The sequence below is a fragment of the Aythya ferina genome (genome assembly GCF_964211825.1).
Source record: "Aythya ferina genome assembly, chromosome: 2".
Lineage (NCBI taxonomy): Eukaryota > Metazoa > Chordata > Aves > Anseriformes > Anatidae > Aythya > Aythya ferina.
In genome coordinates, this window is record NC_140297.1 from 37,920,804 (window position 1) to 37,944,585 (window position 23,782).

The 23,782-nt window shown below is 37.2% G+C and overlaps 1 protein-coding gene across 5 annotated transcripts in view; it reads right to left on the reverse strand.

Moving 5' to 3' along the window:
- Nucleotides 1-23,782, reverse strand: part of TBC1D5 (TBC1 domain family member 5) — a 318,666-nt gene that overhangs the window by 11,975 nt on the left and 282,909 nt on the right. For 4 of the 5 annotated variants that reach the window (XM_084509911.1, XM_084509910.1, XM_084509908.1 and 1 more), the window contains 2 exons: nt 18,652-18,681; nt 14,781-14,880 (listed from right to left, as the gene is read on the reverse strand). In XM_084509911.1, coding sequence (XP_084366037.1) covers nt 14,781-14,880; nt 18,652-18,681 — 130 coding nt within the window. The remainder of the gene's footprint in view (nt 1-14,780; nt 14,881-18,651; nt 18,682-23,782) is intronic. The other variant, XM_084509909.1, reaches the window with a different exon arrangement.

Sequence of the window (23,782 nt, forward strand, 5' to 3'; positions counted from 1 at the left end):
GCCACTCCTGTCTTACACACACAGCTAAGCCCAAATCCTTCAGTGACACTCATCTGGTAACAAAGCTTTGCTGCTCATGAATATTTGTATCCCAGGTGCTTAATTAGAGCTTAATCCATTCATATGTTCCATTTGTTTATTTTTAAAAACATCCTACAGGTTCAGGGCCTGAACCACTGAAAAGCCAAAAATGTTACAGAGCATGCTGACAAGGATGTATATGATGCTGCTGCCAACTTTGACACAAAATGAAGTTTCAAGTAAAAACATTGTGCAACATGGCTGAAGTTTTGTGTTTACAGAAGAAATATCAAAAGAGTGGTATGTGGGAGACTGGACAAGAATAAAGATTAGAAGTAGAAATGTGCATTTAAGAACCACATATAAATAAGTCTGAAACTGTTTGTGGACCAGAAGTCGGTTGTGGGCATAAATGACAAATAGAAAGGGCAAAGAGGGGAAAGGATCCAAGCCTTAACACTAAATGCCCTTGTAGAGAAGCTATCTGAGAAGCAGAAGGAATAAAAGAGGATAGAACAACAAAAGGCAATGGAGGATGAGTTCACAAAAGATCAAGGTTAAGAGCAACAGTGGGGTTAGGAAGACTCATCTTTGTGTTAGCAGACCATCTGAATAAGGATATCCATGTTTACATTATTTAGCACTTATGATTTATCATACAGCAGACTCCTGCAGCAATGAAGTCAAACAATACAACCGAACAGTCTAGTATAAATCTCACATCAGAAAGACTGCATTATGAAGGCTAAAAATAATGTAAAATTAGATCTTTCTACAAATATGTAGCAACAAGATCCGAGAGAAAACACACTAAATTAAACATTTTACTTGCCTTTTTAACATTTCACATCTAAATTGTCTAGTCTCTCAATTTGATAAATAAAAGATATAGATATTTACTTATATAATTATGCTTTAGATAGTGATTTCCACTGTTTAACAAGCAATGCATGATTTTCTACTTTTAAAAAGGTCCAGAACTTTAAAAATCTGAAATCCAAAGTCCAAGTCTTCACAGGGAGGAAAGCAATACATAATCATGATCTGAATTGTTGAATTTAGCTGTTTTTTCTATTTCTGAACATTAGAAAGAAAGACATTTCTATAGTGTTTGATCCCTCATATAAATTAAAAATATGTATTAAAAACTAAGGTATGCATAATAACTAAGCAGACGGACCAAGAAAATAATTCAAAACAAACCTCAAACCTGCTGAAGACCAAATGTGGGAAATCTAAAAAGAACAGGAAAATAAGAGAGAGAACAAAAGCTGACCTTCCACATGATGTAGAAATAAACTATTACTATTTCTGTTCTTTACAGGTGTTCTTTAAGGCAGAATTTCAAAAGAATGAAAAAGAATCTATCATTGCTACAAAGAAACATCTGTTACTGTGAAGAAAGGTATTGAGATTTCTAAGAACTTATGAATAGAGCTATGAAAGTTAGCCAGCAGTAAAAATTAATATAAATGCTTGTACCATCATATATTTACTCTAGCATTATTAATACCAGATTTTAATATTGCCTTCAGAGAAAAAAAAAAGAAAAAAAAAAGAAAAAAAAAAAAGAACGAGAAAAAAGGCTGGAAATACAGCAGAATTTTCTAATACTGAACTGTTGAATTTCTAACATTTTTCCTTGAATTTACAAGTACCGTATGACATACATGTACATCTTGGATATACAGGGTCTATTTGTTTTAATCAGTTAAAATCATTAAAATCTATTTTTGAAGAATGCCCACTTGGAATTTGTTCTAAGGCCTCAAAGAGTTCTGGACTCAAAGAGCACACTTCCACTTAGCGCAGAAAAATGTCCCAAGATGCAAATCACTGTAATCAGCCACTTTTCCCCCAGTAACAGTTGTGACATAAGGTCATAAATCGGGAAGTCTTTCTCTAGTACACTGAAACAGAATGAAGGTTTCCCTGTGGAATTGGCAATGGATTTTTCTTCTTCTAAATATGTCCTCGAATAGCACATGGCTTCTAATTTATTACACTCATCCCTTTTGAATGCAGAGTTTATTATCTACCAAATAAGTGCTAAGTATGGAGTCCAAATTGATCAGTGCTAATTCTTTTTCCCTCACTAATGAGTAGAGAAGAATTTAAAAAAAAAAATCCTCCGAGGAAAGAAGCATAAAGGCAATGTGATTCTGCATGAGTGCCTCCTCAATCACGTCCTCCAGTTGGGACCACGCTTTGCAATCCATTTTGGCCAGAAGCAGAGGTGGGAAGAAGAGGAGGGATGGCAAGCAACTCAGTACCTACCTCCAGGGCTGCCCAACAGTGAAGAGCTGTGCCGAGGGCTTGGCAGTCCTCATCTGAGGGACTTTCATCCAGCCCTCTTTCCTGCACTGGGACCTCCCAGACCTGTCAGTTAGTGAGATGAACTGGGAAACTACACTCTCCAGTGCAGACAAAAGCTTCCTCTTTTACTCTTCTGTATCTCAAAATACATCTTTATAACTGAAAATACTTTAAAAACCACTAGCACTCTTGAGAGTGTGGGGAAGCATGACATTTGATATGATATTGCTTAGCTGAAGGATGTTTACATTTAGCAGAGATGTATCACTTAATCTTCCTTCATAGGAAATGTTACAGTATTTTGAGAGAATTGTTTTATGTATATGAATTGGCCATATATTAATTTCCCCCCCTATCTCATGCTGTATATTAGTACCTTTAATTTCTAATATTTGTTTCATAAAATAATGAACTATTTTTTTAAAGCAGGTATCAATTAGGAACTGAAAACACCTTCCTACCTGTAAAACAAACATCGATGCAATAAATTGAAAACAATTGATTATGTGAATATTAGATTACTGAAAATCAAGTCCAGTTTGATTCTATGCTAGAAATATCTTATTGGTAAATGTTCAAAAGTTAAGAAATGCCTTATTTTCACAAAATGAACTGTTATACCCTAATTGCACTCGAGATTAAAATTCAAAAATACTAGAGACATAAAACCATTTGTTGTCCCCAGAAGTCAGCAATGTTATGTGCTATAATGGCTGCCCTCGAACAAGACTCATAACCTAAGGGATGTTTTTTTATGTAATGGATGAGAACTGATTTTGGATGCTTATTTATTTAAGTTTGATAAATACCAGACCAGTTAATAACTATTTCCTTAGGAAGACTGTGATCAGCTGCCCTGTTGTTCTTTAAAGCCAACTGTAAGTAGAGCAATAATACGCACTATTGCATTTTTGTCCTTCTTTTCTACAAAACACAGAAAAACAATGCATTAAGTAGTGATTTGGGTAGCAATAGGCTAGCTGAAACAACTGTAGAATTAAGATGAAATACTTTCCATTTCCTGCCCCTTTCCCAAATTGTAACTAATTTCAGATGCTCAACTCACTGTACAAGTACTATCAAAAAAGCAAGATTTCTATTTCCTCTCCCTAATTTAACTTCTAAAATTTAGACTGAAGGCATGCTATCATTCGCTGTACAAAGATGAAAGAGGAAGATAATCCACAGCAGCTCCTAGCAGGAAAATTAGAGAAGGCTTATGCTCTTTGATGACTGAGCTGCTACATATTGCATGATGGTGAGCAGAGCCACTGCTGAGTTCCCCAGCCAGGGAAAGGGGCTGTTCAAAAACAGTTTTACAGACCAAATTTCCTCTCTGAATGTGGAAAAGCTATGTTTGGCCTAGCTATTTTAGATGCTTATTAAGTAAACTAATATTCACTTAAAATAATAGCATGAATTCAATACAGATTCTGCAATAAACCCAACCAAAGCAGTGTTAAATTAAGACAGGTAGTGGCACCAGCAGGAAAACTAGTCTGTTGTACCCAAGGTCCTCTCAGGCATCCATCCCTTCATGGTTTTACATGTGGAAGACAAACATGCACTTCTTCACTCCCACCAGGGAGGAAGGAGATATGCAGAACTACAGCCCTGCAGGTGCATGACATGGACTTAACTTTCACTGACACAAAATTGGGTGTATGTGGAGAAAACTGAACCTGGTAATAACCTTAACATCCTTGCTCTCTGAGGTTCTTCACTTTCTTCTGTACCACTTCTTTTTCACAGTCCATCTCCGTCCTAATGATTTCTATTTTAACCCAGGCTCTATGTGGCCTTTCTGGGAAGGTGCTTCTTGCTGAGAGGGGCTAACCACAAATGGTTGCAAGCTTCAGTATTAATGAAATACTAGTTTTCTGATCAATGATTTGTGAACAATCAACAGTGCCAAAATCATGTTAAATCTATGTTTTTCACCCTAGCTTTCCATTATGGAGAACCTGGTTCAAACAAAGTCAGAAGGCAAAAAGACATTTTAATTGCCAAGGTCATCAGTAGAAAAGGAAGAGATAAGTGTGTTACCTCAGCTCTGTATTATTCCAAAGAGGAAACAAAAAAAAACAAAGTTCAAGCAGATGTCAAGGCACACAGACGACTCTTCGGTTTCATGCCACATATTCCAACCCTTTTGTATGATTGTTTTTATGAAATCAGAGTTAATATTTAATGTGTGGTAATGCTTGCAAAATCAGAGAAATATATGGTAAAAAATCACCAATCATCAACTCATAGCAATGCATAGAATTGCAGACATGTAGAGAACGAGACTGGAGGGGTCATGAGGTAATTTTTTCCATCTTTTGTTCAAAGGCAAGATCAACTCTAACTATGAACTCTAATTTACATATTAAGAGCAAATAATGCTTAACATACACATTATGTCTGCATCAGTGGCATGGTGTACAAAGACAAGAGTGTATACCCAGACATCCTGTGCTTCCAAAAAGAATGTATAACAAGCATGGACACCATGCCTCCCAATGCAGGTGAGAGAGCATCCTCTGGCTATACAGAGCTCATTTAAAATTTTTTTTTAGAAACTATGGCCCCAATGGTGGTAAAATACTGTACTATCCCATACTGCTTACATGAATGTATGGTCCTGATCATTGCTGAGACAAATGACATCTGCACATTTCATGTGCATCCCTCTTTATCCATGACTACAAACGCCTACTAGGACCACCAGCCTCTGGGCACTTACAATCAACATATTTTTCTTAAAGTTCAAAGTGACTTTTTTCCCCTCTCTCCTTCTGTGAATCTTCCTGTCTCCCTGTTGCTGTTTATGTTCACTAGAATTAAAAAAAAAATCACTGTAGTGTGAAGTGACAAGTAAATAAGAATTCGTTCTGCATAAGTGACAAACTTAATAGCTATAAGAAATTGGAACCTGTCCTAAGAGAAAACTTCACTATTTCACTTCCTTACAATCTAAACACTTTCTTCATACTGCAATAGATTGCAGACACTACACCTTAAAATTGCTGTGGCTGTGTAAAAGGCAGTTATAGTAGATCATGCAGAGGTTTCTAAAACACAAGGTTTTCTCCTTCCTGTATGGCTGAATTCATTAAAACTGTTTCTGATTTTACAAGCAGAATGACTTATTCAAATACCATTGTGTTAAATGCCACATAAAAACCTGGACAGATTGAAAGTTTTAACAGTAAACATCCATAAATGCCCCAGATTTCATTTGAATATTCTTAAGGCCCTTTTCTATGACGCATGTCATGTATCGAATGAATGAGTAAGTTAACCAGAAGAAAACCTAAAACATCTAAACTAAAGACTATTCTTTATTAGGAAGGAATACTCAGTTTGAAACAAGTACTTTCAATTTTCAAGTAGCACAGATGGAGAAACTATGGATCCTGACTACAGCTATAGGACTTTTCTATTCTGTTTAAGGACTGAGGCTAATAAAGCAAAGATACTAACTTGAAGTGCCATCTCCAGGAGGCTGGGAAGAAAGAATAGGGGTGATTTATAAACCTCATTGTATCACTCAAACTATTTTGTCTTTATTACTCACATGTATTTTATAACTTTTTTTTTTTTTTTTTTAGACTTTTTTGATTTAGGAAATCTCACTCTACTATTAACTATAGTCTCTCTGTTCATTGCAAACAGTTGTTTCTAACCTTTTACATCTATGGCATTTCTGTAACAGAAGAAGAAATTTGTGTCAAACATGCCATGAGAAGATGGGGCATTATTACTAAAACAAATGTTATGCTCTTTAAGACTTTTTAGGTATCCATGGAGTGCATCTCTGTTTGGGGTAAAATGACTGCAAGATCTGTTTTATTGTTCCTGAGAAGTCTGATGTCAGAAATCACTGAATTCTATGATATGTCCATTCAGCAGTGTCACTTGCAGCACGGGAAATTGCTGTGGCTAGTAGAAGAGATTGCAATTTACACTAGTTTTCACTTAAAAAAAAAAAAGAAAAAAAAGATGATATTTCAAGCCTTGAGTCATATTTGTATCACTTACTCATAAGTCCTTAGAAATAGATTATTGACAACAGTACTGGATTTGAGCCCAGATTATAACTGAAAAGCAAGTTGAGCCCAGCTGTGAAGTGTAGTTAAATTCCCATTAATAAAAACAATTATAAACACATGTTAAAGGAAAGTCATTTTCCCGTTTCCCTTATTTTTTTTTCTCACTGCACTTTTGAATATCTTGTGCAGATTGGGTAGGTTTGCTCCCTCTGAAAATTTTGAGTCATGCTGTTGCTCTGTTCTGAAGATGGGAACTTTTCAGTGTCACCTGGTCCATCTACCACTGCAGTCCTCTTCTGTGAAAACAGTTGGTTTCTAGCATCATTCAAATAGCTCTATGCCCTTCTTCTAAAGATGACATATATTCTGAACACGATGAGCGACCATGAAAGGCTAAACAAAGTGTGAAGAGTGAAAGAAACGTATCATATATGATAAGCTAGATAACTGGTCCCATGTGAACCTAACGAAGTTCAACAAGACCAAGTGCAAGGTGCTGCACGTGGGTCAGGGCAGTTGCAGACAAGTGCACAGAATGGGAGAAAACTCACTGAGAGCAGCCCTGCAGAGAAGGACTTGAGGGTTCTGGTGGACAAAAGGCTTGACATGAGCCAGCAGTGTGCGCTTGCAGCCCAGAAGGCCAACTGTGTCCTGGGCTGCATCAACAGAGGCATGACCAGCAGGGTCAAGGGAGGTGACCGTGGCCCTCTGCTCTGCCCTGGTGAGGCCCGACCTGGAGCACGACATCCAGGTCTGGGGTCCCCAGCACAAGAAAGATGTGGGTCTGTTAGAGTGGGTCCAGAGGAGGACCATGAAGATGATCAGAGGGCTGGAGCACCTCTCTTGTGTAGAAGGGCTGAGAAAGCAGGGGATGTTCAGCCTGGAGAAGAGAAGGCTCCAGGGAGACCTCATTGCAGCCTTTCAGTACTTAAAGGGGAGAGGGACTCTTTAATTGGATAGATATTGATAGGACAAAGGGGAATGGTCTTAACCTAAAAGAGGAAAGATTTAGATTAGACATTAGGAAAAAATCCTTCCCTGTAAGGGCAGTGAGGCACTGGACAGGTTGTCCAGAGAAGCTGTGGATGCCTCATCCCTGGAGGTGTTCAGTGCCAGGCTGGATGGGGCTTTGAGCAACCTGGTCTAGTGGAAGGCGATCTGGCCTGTGGCAGGTGGGTTGGAACTAGGTGATCTTTAAGGTCCCTTCCACTGTTCTATGAATCTGTGATTCTACGAAATATGTCCCTGCTCACTTGGCAGTTTAAATCAAAGGTAGATCTTGAAGAAAATAATAATAAGCAAAACAACGTCAAGGCTCAACCATAAGAATACAATAGGTATCTATGGAAATAATGGGGAAATTAACAATTTAGTCATGCCAGAATTTGATGTATAAAGGTTTAATTCCTCTAAAGCTGACATCATAAGACAATCCAATGCCTGAGAGAAGATGGGAATGAAAGGGTGGATTGTCAGTGGTTGTCAGTAGTAGGAAGATGCTCACTACAAGAAGTGAAGGAAAAGGATCAATGGAATTAAACACCGTGACAAGAATTTGCTGAAACTTGCAAGGAAAGGTGTTAATTTAGGTAATGATAGGGTGTGGGAGCCTCATTATTTAAATCTTCACTTTTTCATCAAGACTGCCGGAATGAAAGGGTTTGTAGGTGCCTATCACATTTGGGACTTTCAGGATTAGCACAGTTGTAGAAACAAAGCAGCTCTCTACTGGTTAACTGTGTGTTTTTGACCTTAAGAGTTACCTTTAAGAGACAAAAAGGTGGTTTGAATTCATGGGGCACAAAGAATTACACTTTTATTCTTCCTACACACATATATATTTATAAATTGAGTGTGACCAGAAGTGAGAATCTGAATCCAAAGCTATATAACAAATATTTGTTTCACAGTAACCACTCCCATATTGTTTAATAAATCTGTTAATGTTCTGTAAGTGATTTTTACAGGTTATTTTACATCTTTATTCTTAACCAAAGCAGCAACCCCCTTAGACTAAAGGACTGTTTGATGTGACCTTTTTTACTTACAGCATTTCTAATTGCACTGAGTTTATGAACTATGGGTTGTTTTATTTACATCCTAAGCATGAGGGAACTAATTTAATGTACTTATTACCTAAAAAAAAAAAAAAAGAAAAAAAAAAAAGAAAAAAAAAAGAAAAAAATGATAAAGCATTTCATTTCAACCCAGGGCAGCAGAATAATTTCCATTTCATTTTGTACTTACAAAAATTTCATAACCTTTCCTTTCTTCACATGGTACTTAAACCAAGAATTCAGTACTATATTGCAGAAATTTTACAAGTACTGCATGCAGATCTATATTGAGTAATATATCAGCCTCTAAATAATGAGCAATTAAGTAAACTCTCTCCTCCTCTCCCTCCCCCACTGCAAGTGATCTTTATAATGAAATGCATCCCGGTAACAACTCCATTGACTGTTAAAAGAGGGATGGATGAAGCCAATCTAATTAAGGTTTTAAAGGTGCTATTTCACACAGTGACTAAAATTATGCACCAACTATATCCTGTAAGTTTCTGTTCCTGTATTTTTATATTTTTTCTTCCATGCTCACCGTTTGCAATAATTATAGTGAAAAGGTGGCTTTGAACTATGTTTAATGAGACTTCTGAATAATGTTTGTCTGGAACATGTCAGGCGGTATAAGTGTAAGTGAGTCTAACAATTGCCAGAATTTCCTGATGCCTGTGGAAGGGACATATCCTATGATCTTATCCAAAGATGCTTTCTGTGAATAGTAAGCCACTTAGTTAGGTAAAAGACTATATTTCTTGTTATTTGTTTGTTTTTTACTGTGACACTGTAACTTCTGGGCATTTTGTAAAAATGTACAGTTATGTAGTCTACATATGAAAGCCTAGAGCTATTATGTCATTTCAGTGGCATTTAAAAGAAGGGGGATGAAATCTTCACCTTTTGACCTCCCTTCTTTAATGATACTGGAGGACCAGAGATGTACTGTAATACTGGTGAAGGACATAGCAACACATTACAGATAGCAGAAACATTAGAAAATGCACTGTAAGGACAACTCAACCAGCCTTGTACAGATAGCTCAGAGAAGGATTTATTTGCTTTGGTCCAGCTAAGCCAGCATGCTTAAGGGTAAAAACTTACTAGGTGCAGGTCAGAGCTGAGAGGTTTTAGTGATGTTGCCTTCAAGACAAGAAGTGATTTAAAAACCTGGATACTGAGCAATGTTTTTCAGAGACCCAAATGAATGTCTGTCTAGCAGCTGGCTCAAGTTAAGTTGTGCCAGAACTAAGATGAAACTAATAAAATCAGGCAGACTTATGTTTACTCTGTATAACTGGGTACCTTTGCATGTATTTCTAGGGTGTTGTGCTGAACCATGTGAGCTAGCTCTTTGCAGAGCTGATATGAGTCCACAGGGCTTATTATCTGAGGCTCTATGCTGTGAGAGAGCAGCTAAATTGCTCCTGGACCTCAGCTAGCTGTGGAAGCAACCCGCCTACATTTACATAGTGCTGTCCTTAAGCAAAGCAAGTGTGGAATGACCTTAGTTTCTGTACATTCATAACCTGATGAATTGCCCATCAAAAAAGAATAGTTTCTATATAAAGATCCACATATCCGAGTTAATATGGAACCAATGTTCCTTTAAATTGCCTCTCATGAAAAGGACTTCCTGTACTACACGTGTTGATTATTTGGTAAACTTTTACATACTTGGAGATCTGAAACTATTATCTCTGCTGGAAACTAATGTCAGGTCCTTCAGTCTTAAGAACTGTGATGATGGATTGTTTCCTGTCCCTTATAAACAGATGACATTTTAAAATTCATCAATTTTCTTTCTGCAACAAACCTGGCAAGCTCATAAACATCCTTCACAACCTCTCCTATTAGTGCTTGCCTATGGAGGATTGATACTTCTCCAGAGTTTTAATTCATTTTTTGTTAAGACACTGTGCTTTAATCCTGGGTTGGTACTGACAGGCTCCAGACTCTAAAGATTCTAGAAAAGCAGATCTCAGACGGCAGTATTATTAACTGCTGCCATTTGAACTGCCATTTAACAACACTGTTGTCTCAAGTCTGGGACATGCTGAACCTTTGCTGTTAGAGACCCTCTGGACTCACTCCATGCTGAACTAAGACCTCCAAATCAGTCCCATGTCGAATGTGAAGGACAAGAGAGGAGCAGTCCAGCAGATATTGTGGTGCCTTTTGAGTGATATTTGAGTGTGTATCTCTTAGACAAATTATTCATGATCTGCTCTATCAGACAAAGGTCACATTTACCAGGAAAAATATTCTTCTGAATGCACTTGCTACTTTGATGCTTTTCTTTCCACATAGTCAAAAGAAAAGAGGAAAGCAATCAAAATTATTCATAAAGTAAGTAACATTATGACAGGTTACAATATTGCAATATTTAACCAGTATATTACAGCTTTCTGAATCATTGAGCCTTGAAGTGTTTATCTGCACTAGCAGAAAAATACCTCAAAGAAAGAAAAATGTTGAAGAACATTACCTCATTAATAAAGGCACATGCGACCATATTATTTCCTGAAAAGGGCCAGTGTATGTGAAAAAGAAACATCAGGAAAATACATGTATATCGGTGATAATGCTGGGATAGTAATAGCTATGGCAAATATACTTTTTCACTATCAGCTGAGTACTATTCTGCATTTATATTAAGACCAAAGACACAGGATAGGCTTACAAGATGGGATGTGTCTTCATTTCATTAATGGAAAAATTGAACACGAGGAAATTTTTTTTTTTTTTTTTAAGTCTAAGACAAGCTGGTGGAGAAGGGCTGTAACAGAAGCAAAATCTGCCTCCTGTCTGCCAGTTTTATATACACAAATTTCAACAATTGTCTTTGGAGGCATTAAAAGGCATTCCACCTTAGCCATGCTTCAGTGGTGAAGGGAGAGGGGGAAGAAAATTAAAGCTCTTTCTGACGCTCAGCCCTAAGAAAGAGACAAATATCACAGAATGACTTTCCTCTGTTTTTCTGATCAAAAGACTATTTCTAATTTCTACACATAGCACTAAGTAGTAATATTTCGCAACCATCATTCATTTCCATGGTAACATCCCTTGATATTACAAGCAGTTAATTATGCCGTTGCTGTGTGGTACACTGTGTGTGTTATTTACAGAAATAGATAAACATTTAATGAAAGCATCTTTGAATATATGAACAAAATAAAAACCGCTGTTCTATCCCTGTGGTCTTCCCTCATGCACTATGCAAAGAAAATATAATATTAGCTGTTATTTGCTGAAACCTATAGAAAACACAATGTTCTTGGTAAAGAAATGTGATAACTTTCTATGACAAAGGAGAATTCTGACTGAGATTTTAATTAAACAAAATTATTTTCTAAAAAGATATCATATAAAGATACACTTGGTATAACTGGATTTGATATAAATAGACTATAAATTACTAGGAATTCAAAACAGAACAAATGTCTTCATAGTTATCTTGATTATACCAGTGCTATAATGCAACATATCTGTCATGAAGAAACTGTCCTTGACTGTCATCAAGATCCCTCTTGTAAGTGAAAGAACATTCTATTGTTTGATTGTTCTAATTTATAGTGTAAATTGAATAGCTCTGTGGTGAATGGTCACTGGATATCCAATTTCATAAGCTAGAATTAATGTTGTTTTGTTAAACAGTGACCTGCAAATGTAATGCAGTCAATACAGGAAAAAAGAGTATAAATCAAGTAATGAAGTTTGCAAAAACTGCCTTAAACAGCCATCTAAAAATGTTTTCAATAAGAACTTTATTGAATTTAAAAAGTAGAACTTAGACTGAAAAAAAGTCAAATAACAACAAATGAATTTTAACATAATCAAATACAAGGAACACATATGGAAATAAACATTTTCTAACTATGCCAACAGGATAAAATACTGTGCTTAGAAAGCTGCGATTCACAAAATTTTAAAGGTCATAGTGGATTATCACCTCAACCTACCACTGTCTCAAAGTGCACTAATGTGATGCTGCACTAAATATGTTTAAAAAGAGGAATATTATGTAAAAGTAGACAGATGACCTTCCCTTTGTTAAATGACCACTTTGCTGAGCCTACTGCTAGTACAGGTTATTGTGATCTGATTAATACACTACAAAAAACATGTGGAAACCCTGAAAAATTGAAAGGAAGACCACAAAGATGACCTGGTGTAAAAAGCAACCCAAAGTAAAGACACTGTTGAGAGATTATTTGATCACTTTATATAGCTAAGATACATGAAGATTTTCAATCTTGCTATCAAGAAAGCTGCAAGAGCCAAAAGCTGGGTCATGAAATCAGAAAAACTCAGCCTTACAGGAAGAAATAACATCCTTAAGTGTCCCAAAGATTACAAGAGGAGCAATATAATTCATTATTATCTGTTCTGTTGTCTCAGAAATGAAGTCATTTTCATGGGTAAGAGATACCTGAAGGAGTACCGGACTAGTTGCAACATCAGCCCTTGCTAACCTTTCCTCTGACCCAGAAATGACCACGTATTTTCTGAGTTTTATTTTGCTGCCATTCCCTCAAGCCCCGAGAAGTGATGGATACAGGAGATAATCCTCAGCGGGTGCTCTCTGGTGCTACAGAGAATCCATTTTCTTGGGCAGTCTGATGGCACATGCTGCTCAGATCACCAGGATGAATGTGACTGACAGATTTCAGGTCATACGGGCTAATACCATGGTGGTTCTATTTCTGCCTTCTCATGGGTCATCTGACAGCTCATCTGGAGACACCTAAACTCTTCAGTTTGCTATGAAAGCAAGAACTGGGAATGTTGGTGCCATCTCAGCACCACAACATTACTCTCATCCTAAATCCAAGTCACACACCATACCAGCTACTAGGAGGAAAGTTAACTCTATCCTAGCTAAAATCAGGACACATGCATAACTGTTAATCTTTACAGGATTTAAATGCATTAGTCTAACCCAAGTTTATAAAGTTAAGAGCCCACGGTGTTGACAAGATGTGCAGGAATACTGTGAAGAAGTTCAGGGAGTGAACTAGGAGAAACTAGGCTGGAGGGCTCTGGAAGCAGTGCTGGTACACCCAGTGCACACCCACAGCCAGAGGTGCACAGGAGGTTGTTTGTCCTGTCCTTCATGGGTAGTAAACAGCTCCATGCTGCTTTTGGGAGAATACTGGCCCCAAAAGTAGGCCAAGAAAGAAACTTTAACTTTTTTTCTTGATACACTGTTCTTTCCCTCATTATTTCAGTAGCAAATAATGCCTTGAGCTTGCCTCCAGTCTCATCACTGCCCAGATGCCCTCACAGAAGCAATACACTACACCAGAATAAACCTGTTGGGCTTAGAGGTTTACACTTGGCTTTTGAAGGCTGTGATTCCAAACTTCAAATAATACAGTATTTATAGCTTTTCCTAGGATCGTAACAGTGGCTACTAAAATTATACAGACACTCACATAAAAGAAAATGAAAATACAAGTACAACGTGGCTTTCACATCTGATATTTTTGATCTGGTAAATTTAGGTGTCATATATTTAGTTCTACCCACTGAAACACTCAACTTCAAATTATTTTGCTTGGACTGTGATGTTGTAGGCTATAAACAAATCTTAAAATTATTGCAGTCGTGCCTTGATTTCTTAACAACAGTGCTTTCTGCACATAACTAAATATAGTAACTTTTGGACTTTGGTTCAACACAGTTTAAAAATGCTGCTTTTATCAAAGCCTAGCTAAGTATATTTATAACTGAATTGACTGAAGCTTTTTGTTTACTTTCTCTGATTTGTCTTGGCAACATATAAATCAAATTACAGATTAGCGTCTTTGTTGATTATTTTCCTAATAGAACTCCTACCTTAATATATTTCTCCTGGTCTAAGCAAAATACTACAAAGTAGTCTGCCTACAGTAGCACATTTTTACATAAAGAAGGTGATCGGCATAGACCATGCAGGTGTTAGATTTAATGAAAGTATATGAATTTTATACAGCTATCACTACATGCACCAAGTATCATTCTGGGACTACTGAACTGCAAACGGGCTTACAAAATGAGCTGTGAGTTCTAGCAAGCCTCTTACAAGAAAATAAATCTTAAGAACAAAGACCATCTGTGCTAAAACGCCTCTAATTTTTTCTTAGCATCATCAGTGGCTAACACACTCTCAAATTTAAAGGTATGACAGAATGAAGGTACCATGGTTGGCAGAATCTGATAGAACAACTGGGTACATTAATTTAATTTTCGTTATGACTTCTAAAATAATATGCACTGTACTACATAAATATTATTTCAGTTGTAATACAAACATCAGAAGAGCCTTCGCAAAGATTAGCAGGCTAATAGAGGATACTGCACTTACCAAGGTGTGTGTTCATCATCTTCGCACAATATTTGCACATGGCTTCCAAGTCATTTAGCTGTCCTTGTAGAAATGAAATTTGGGCCTCCAATTCCTCTTCCTACAAATAAAACATTATTAGCATTTTTAAACAAACAAACACCTTTTTATGATATACAGTAAGATTGGTAATCTAACCCTTGACATGTTTAGATGTCTTCAAATTCTTTGTTTCTTCAGCAAATTTTGGAAATAAAAAGAATTACCTCCAGATGTATTTATTAAAAGACTTAATAATTTAAAAGTCTTGTTATTTCATGGAAATAGGGTTTGGTCTTAAAGTTTAAATCTTTTTAACACTACCCTTTTTCTCATTTAAAGAATCTAAGAAAAAACTGCTTACGTTCTCCTACGTTATCCATGAAAGGTTAAGAGTTCTTATTTCTTTTCCAGAAAAACAGTACAACAGCAACAGTTGAAAAAAAATATCAAGGAGAAAAATACACACTTCTGGCAGAGTAATTTTAACAGCAATCCTTTTGACAGCTCAGAAAAATTCCTTTTTCTTTTAAGGTGTACATTTCATGAGATCTAATGCCACACTTCTAGGGTGCACTACTATTATAAATTTTGGCATATTTATTTGAGTCACACATCATGCTCTACCTGTTTTAAAAACCTGCACTTCTATGCCAAGGAAATTGCAATTACACAAAACTTCTTATACATTGTTTAGGTGAAAACTATTTGCAGCTCACATACTGTAAAACAGTTACTTTGAATTATCAATTTGTTTAATAAGGATACATCAAGAGTAATTTAAAATACAAATTTTAAAAACAGATTCTTGATTTTAAGGCCTCACTTTAAGCTACAAGAGCTGTATATGCAATGGAAACTACCTCTCTTTTAATGCCTTTGTTTGCTATTTACAATTGCATCCAGTCTTGACTTAATGACCATATGGCAGAGAAAGTCATCACTTTTTAAGAAAAAAACCTTTTTAAGAAAAAAGCTTAAACACAGAGTATCAAGCAATTTTGTTTTGTTTAATTTAAGAATGCAATTGAATTCAGAAATATAAAGGCAAAGCAGCATTTCAGCATGCTCTTTTTCTTAGGACTTTCAGTCTTATCATACCCTTGTTTGATGGGGATTGCTGAACATAAGTGTGAATTACATTTCAAATGAAAAAATTCCCAAACTGATCAGCCTGAATCAATCTTGATTTAAACATACAAGTGATCTTAATCTTTATCACAAACTGAGACACAGAGGCAAGAAAAGGAAACTTAGCAGTAATACAGCATATATCCAAACGCAATTGAAAAAAACAGTAGCATTTTGCAAGATCCAGTAATATCACTTTCTCCTTATGCACTTTTTCCTCATGCCTATAGCCTGCTAAATATAAAAGAAATATTATTTTTCTTTATTATTTCTCTGTGTTAATAAACCCTCATACTCTTGTCAATTTAAGCCTCAAAGGGACTGATTTGATATTGGCAATTTCTGGGTTCTGAAAGACTAACCTCATTTAAAGGCTGCAGTTCTGTCACAGCCCATACAAGCTCTTCAAGCAATGTCCCTGCAGAAGACCTTTTCCTACTACATATAGAAATCTAACAATTGGAAGAAATAATCTACCATAATTTTTAAATTGCCAGTTCACTACAAATCTAGCTATAATACGGAGAAAGGAAACAGTGTTTGAGTATTTTCCTATTAAAAAATCCATTTCCTAAAAACACTAGTCAGTAATGGAAAACCACTATCTCCTACACCTGAATAAAAAAAAAATAATTTCACATAATTTAAATTTTCATGTTTCCCACACTGTTTTTTCTTATTCATGGATCACAACAGCAGTAAATTGATTTTTAAATGTTTCTGGACAGCTCAATCCACTTGAGCAGATTACAAAACTAACCTTTTCAACTGTACAAGAGTACCCCTTCCTTTGGCATGGGAGACTGGTGCTGAGTACACCACTCCTTCAGCTCATTTGGAATCCAGCATGGGCTGCAGAAGCTTTCAGCATACCCAGTGCTTACAAAGGAAGGCACTGTGGCCAGGAACTCACAGACAGTGCAAGAGGTTTCTTGCCAAGTGGGAAATCTTGCAAAAGGCTGAGTGAATGCACTTTGAGCTTCTTATTTATCTGGCACCCTCAGGAAAGGCACCAAGGAGTGCTGCCAGCAGGATGAGCAAATAAGCAAGGCTGTTAACTTGGCATTTGACACACAAGAGACCCAGATGTACTGTTTGCATAAGAAGACAACACCCAAATGGTGGTGACATGCGACACGACATAACTCCTGCCCTTGCTGGGCCCGTCACCTGCAGTGCTGTGCCAACCTCTGTGCATATGGAGCCCTGTTTGCTGTGTTTGAGTAGCTGCAGTAGGTGAGGAGCAGCTAGTGCATTTTGCTGCACTGGGAATGACAAAGAGGAGACTGACAAGATCTTTCAAGGTGCGAAAGTTTATGCCACTGGCAGGGAAGGTGCAACTGAGGCTTGACGGAATGGGAAAAAGACATGCACTCCTAAGGGAATGGAAACTGGAGGCTTGTGACTTCTGGCAGCAGGGAGGCTGGCCAATGGTGCAGGGCCCAGGCAGCAGATGAGATGAACAAGCTCCCTCAGAGGGACAGGACTGGACACCGTATCAGAGAGCCTCCAAGACAAAGTAATTGGTGGCAGTGAGTGGTTGGTGACTTTCTTTGGGTATGCCAGCCAGACCCATTGCCTAGGAGGGCTTGTTGCTTGCCTGGACTGTCAATTTGTGGTGTTGCATTAAGACTATTTGGGGTAACATAATGTTCTAATTTCTTTCTGCTTTTTCATGCAGACACCAATTAGGCAGTGATATGAAACCATTTTACCTCAAAAGCGACTGTAGGGCTCTTGGGCAAGGGTGAATGGGACAAGAATCCATTTATCTTTTCTCTTTAATCCTGTGGCAAAAGGGAAAAGCCTGGCTAGCAGGAGGTATATCCAACAGACCACACATATGGCTATATATTTGCTGGCACTAGCAGGGCTTCACCTACTTCAATTGTGACACCTCATTTGATGAGGAAGGACAATTTATAAAGAGAATAGAGGCACCTGGCAAAGACAGGGAAGAACATCTTTGTTAACAGGCTTGCTAATCTAGTGCAAAAGACTAAAAGTTTAATTTGCCATAGAACAGGGACCTAATCCAGAAATACATGAAGAAGCAGCACTTATGGAGAAGGTATTCAGAAGGCCCACTTGGCTGAGCAAGGAGTTTCTTAATGAACTAAAATGATAAAAGCATATATTGAAATGGAAATTGTGGAAATGGAAAGCCCATGTGTGGAAACAATGACAGGAAACAAAGGACAAGCACACAAGATTTGCTTGGACACAGGAACAACACTAGGAAGGACAAAGTCCAGCTGGAGCTACAATTAATGTGGGACATTAAAGGGTCACAAGAAGGAATTTTACAAGTATGGTAGCAGCAAAAGGAGGTTCAAAGAAGATGTCCATCTATTACTTATTAGGGGAGATAACAAAATGCCAGATGATATGGAAGAGTCTGCAGCAATACCATTTTTGCCTATAGCTTTTTAGGCCAAGTCTGCTGCTAGACCTCTGCATGTCCAGCTTGGGAAGGTATGGCTATGAGTGGGAGAGCAATAATTTGATGAATACACAAAGAAGCCAAATGTGTTCACATATATGGAATCAAATGAGATACACACATGGGTGCTGAAAGAGCTGATGATGTGATTGTAACACAACTTGCTATCATCCATGAAGAATCATTGCTACTACAGGACAACCTTGATGACTGAAGAAAGGTTAATTTTACATTCATATTAAAGAAAAGTGCGAAGGACGATCTAAGAAACTGCCTCACCTTAGTCCTGGAATTCATGGAGCATGTCCTCTTGGAAACAATTTCCAACACGCAAAGGACAAGAGAATAATCAAGAGAAGTCAACAAGGATTTACCAAGTGCAAATCACACTTGACCTGCTATGATGAAATGACTGGTCATGCGGATGAAGGGAGAGAAGTGGATGCAATATACTTTGACTTTATGTAGGCTTTTAACACATTTCCAAAAGTTTAATCATTTACAACACGAGGAAGAATGGACTGGACAAAAGCATTGTAGATGGGCTGAAAATTGGTCAGCCCCCACCGAAGCTCAAATGGTTAAGTCAATGGCATTACATCCAGTTAGCGGTTGGAAATGAGCACAGTAACTCATGGACTGCTACAGAGATACTGATTAGTATCTTCAGCAACAGCTCATATGAGGGGGCACAATGCATACTCAGTAGATTTTCAGGTGATGCAAAACGGGGAGGTGTCAGAACTGCAATTCAGAAAGACCATGAGACACTGGAGGCCTAAGCAAAAGAAACATTTCTGAGGTTTCTGTTTAAGAAACTTAAAGAAGTACAAAATTCTGCAACTGAGAAGAAAAAGCAATGCAGCAGTATAGACAGGAAAGGAACTAGCTATGTTTCAGGCCTGTTGAAAAGGCTATGTAGGCTACAGTGGCTGCTGGGTTGAATGTGAACTAACAAAGCACTACCCTCACAAGCAGTGCAAATAGTGCTCTGGGCTGCCTAAGGAGGAATGTGTGGTCAGCAGATACAGGAAAGTCACTATCCACCTCTATTCAGTGCTCTTGAGGCCTTGCCTTGAGTAATACTTTAGGCCATCAGCTCAAGGACGCTGGAGAAACTGGAGTAGGTCCAATGCAGGGCTACTGTGGTGGTTACAGGTCTGAAGGACAGGCTGAGGGAGCTGGGCTTACTACGGCAAACAGGAGGTTAAGGGGATTACTGGGAGCCTGCAACTACAAGGAGTTACAACGATGATGTAATCAAATTCTCAGCAGTGGCAGAAGACACAGAAGGCCAAAAATTGTCTCTTGGAAGGTTCAAATCGGTCATTAGGAAAATGTTTTTCTTTAGGAGAGTGGTGCAGCAATGGAAGAGGTTACTCACAGAAGTGGTAGAGTTCCTATTCAAAGCCACTGACCTGATCCAATATTAGTGATTGTCCTGCTCCAATTAGCAGTTTGAGCAGAAGACAATTCTAATAAACATTTCTACATCTAACCTGCTTACAGGATCTTTCTAAAATTGTTCTGCAAATTATGAATGTTTTACAGCTTTGTAAAGGTAAGCAGCAAAACCAAAAAGCCCCTCAGAAAAAAAGACATTTTTTTCAATATTCCAAAATCAAATTCTTTAGAAATAGTAAATGAAACAACTGATTTATAACTGGTATTTTGCAGATGCTGTCTATTCCTGTCCAGACAGTATTCCCTGATCCATTCTGTAAACACCAACTTTAGTGCTTCACTGTGCTGGAACAGTGAGTTCCCTGGATACCATTTTTATTTTGTAGCATTGATGATTTGATCCCTCTTATGCATGAGCAGAGACTTACAAACTCTTTGAACTGACCAAATATAAGTGAAAAGAAAACCATTATGATCCTTCCTTCCTTGAGAAACCGACCTTCCAGCTGAATGGACAGATGCAGTACCACAAAGACGTGAGCAGTGATTCAGACGTATTCTGCCATAGTTCTCAAAGGTTAACCGGCTGACCACAAAATAAAAACCAATCAATCATCTAAATAACTAATCAAAACAAAAAATCATCGCCAAATTATTGAGCAACATGTCCTAATAAACTCACAATTTTCTAATATTGCAAGCTGTATTATAAGGAAGAAAACCAAATCAAGCAGCAAATCAAACAAAAGAATCACTGCGTGAGACATGCAAGACCAAGTTATGCACATTTAATGATGTTATTTTTCAGTAAAACATCTTAACTATATTTTCTGAAAATTTAGTCCCAGGGTCCTCAAAAAACTTTTCCACATCTTCAACATTCCTGATGATTTAGAGCCTTACAGATGATCCATAACAAATTAAATGTGAGAATGAAAAGCAACTAGGTTATTTGTGATGCGACATTGATTTATATCTCACTAACAAAATAAGGTAGGCTAGTATTTATGTTTCTAGTCGAAGCAAGAATCTATTCGACTACCTCCGTATCCACATCTCCAACTATTTTCATTGTTGTGGTAAGACTGAATCTGCAAAAAAAAAGTGATTTACATATATGATTCTCATACTTTTCTTTCTTCTTATCTGTATCCAGAACTTTGATTACATTGTTATATCTCCTTTTCTTTTTGCCATGAAGACTGATTCTTTTATGATTAATGATTTGCCATATCTTTGCTATTTTTTTTTTTGAAATATATGTATTTCTGGTGCCTATACAGTTCTGGTGCTCTCCATTTGTCCAAAGCTCGCTCTTCCCTTTTTATTACCTTTTCTTTCATCTATCTTCTCACCTTTACAAAGACAGCTCAGGAAATAAATTTTTTATACCCTTCCTTCTCTCCCGAGTTAAGTAGACTCATAATGAGATCAGTGATGGTTCTACCATACCCTGTTTTTCATCAAATTTTACTGTTTCAGAAAAACAGCTATGACTAACTAAAAGTGGTCAGCACCTTCAAGAACAGATTACAGCAAGTTTTACAGTTTCGACATTGTAATCCTACCCTTTTACAGCTCATCACTTTACAAGCTGCAATAATGTTTCCAAAAATGATTAAGGCCACTGGAATTTAGCATTCTACACAAGCCAAAGTCTTGTAGTTTTGGCAGAAGCCATTCTTCCTCAACCTTGTTTTTATCAGTTTAAGCAAGTTTCTCCCAATACATGATGGGAGAACAGACACAGAACTAGAGGGGCTGGAAAACAGGGAATACAGATATAGGAAATCAGGTCTGCAATGCCTTTCTTCCATACTAACATTAAATTTTCAGTATTACCGGTCAGGAAGTGAAAGAAAAATTGAATTTTTGTCTGTTTTACTCCAGAAACTCCAGGAAAAGGAAACCCTCGGTTATCAATGGCTTACAATGATGTATATCTCAATACTTCATTTGTGAACACTCAGAATGGCAAAATTCCTTTCATCTCAGAGATGAATGGCTCTGAAAGTTGATCAGCTTGGCAGTACTACCAAGTGGCAAGTGCAGCAGAAAAGAAACTACCTTCAAGACTATTTAAAGGTATGTAAGGTGCTTAAGCAAAAATGTGATTAAAAATACACTGCAAAAAGTGACAATTGTGTTGGAACAAAGGCCTAGTTTTACTAGTTTCTTGTTTGATGGTGGTCAAAGATGGGTAGCATCACGTGTAATGAAAACAGTACATAATAATACAAGCATGTAGTGGTATTGGCCAGAATACTCTCCCAGAGGATGCAAAGATTTGAGAATCAGAGATTTCTTGAACTAGAAATGGGTTTTGTTGTTGTTTTCTTTTCTTATTAGTTAATAGCCCTTGGATATTTCCTGTATTAATTTGCCCTGTCATATTTTCAGCTCCTTCAGTATACATAGTAAGAGCCATAAAAAATCATCCCCTGACCTCTTAGCAAGTTTGAAGGGCAAATTTTAAAATAATTCTCATGAGGTTTTGAATCATTTAGAGGAAAACAATGGCAAAAAAAATACATTGATACAAGGAAATTCTAAAGCCAAAGACTTGCTTAGAGACTTACCAGTGCTTATTCACAAAATATATACAAGTTGTACAGCCTTAGGATATCAGTAATGTTTTACATGTTAAACAAGATTCAGATGCATGGAATCTCATTTATTTTTATGCAAATTTCCCTACAGAAAAAAGTAGTGGTTATTGTTTCCATTTTGTGAGGATTTATTTCATTTTAATTTTTTGAATCTAACAATTAAATGCAACTAAACACAAGATTTAACTTCTTAATCTTGAACCCCTGACAGATGAATGTTGGTTGACACCCACAGATATTTTTTTTTATGATCCATGCCAGCCACAGAATACTCTACAGCATATGCTGACATTTAAACCAGAAACTACTGTTTTTGAACAATAAATGACATTAAAGAACATTTAATTTATTAATTTAACTTATTTATTATTTAATTGTATCAATCCCAGGCCCTCATCAAGACCAAGACCTCACTCTCCTTGGCGCCATAAAAACAGAAAGGAAAAAAAAAACTTACTCTAAAGGATTTAACAGTGCAAGCCAAGAGACAACAGATGGCTACAGACACACATATGGGGAGGACATGGAAACAATATGGCAATATTAGTCAGTCTTACAGACATGGCTTCAGCATGTTAGCAACCAAACTGTTGCCAATGGAAAGGAAGAATTTTTAGTAGACTTTTGAAGAGGCATTTCGCTTTGCAGATGTCTAGAGAAAGCTTCTTCTGTGTGGAAGTAGCTATGAAATGATTAGATGTGAGCACAATTGCTTTTGCTTGATGAAATTCACCAAGGATGTCACAGATGTATACTGTCAGTGCATGTTGTCACTTTTACTTTGAGAATTTTGTTACTTCTGAATTGTGTGGGAGAACACAAAGGACTTCAGATACTGCTTTCAGGTATTAATTCCTGCGGAAGTAGAGGTTATATACTAATTTCCTGTGATGAACCATTACCTCTCTATTTTTGTCTGTTTCCGTATGAGTTGAAGTAACCCCATTATTAATATATATCCAAATACACCTTACTTAAGTATTTTTCACATCTTTACTACTGCTATTTTTCATTATTTTGAGTACATTTTCAACAACATTCAACATTTTAAGCACAATATTCTCAGATAAATCGTATATATTTTATTCCTATGTACTGCATTCATGGTGAACTTGAATTATGTTCTTATTTTACACTGTTTTAACTCATTCCAGACTGCATAACACCAGGATGGTAAAGTGTAGTTTAATCATAGAATGGCTTGGGTTGGAAGGGACCTTAAAGATCACCTAGTTCCAACCCACCTGCCATGGGCAGGGATGCCACCCACTAGATCACATTGGCCAAAGCCCCATCCAGCCTGGCCTTGAACACCTCCGTGGAGGTGTTCATTCACAGCTTCTCTGGGCAACCTGTTCCAGTGCCTTAACTGCTTTACAGTGAAGGATTTCTTCCTA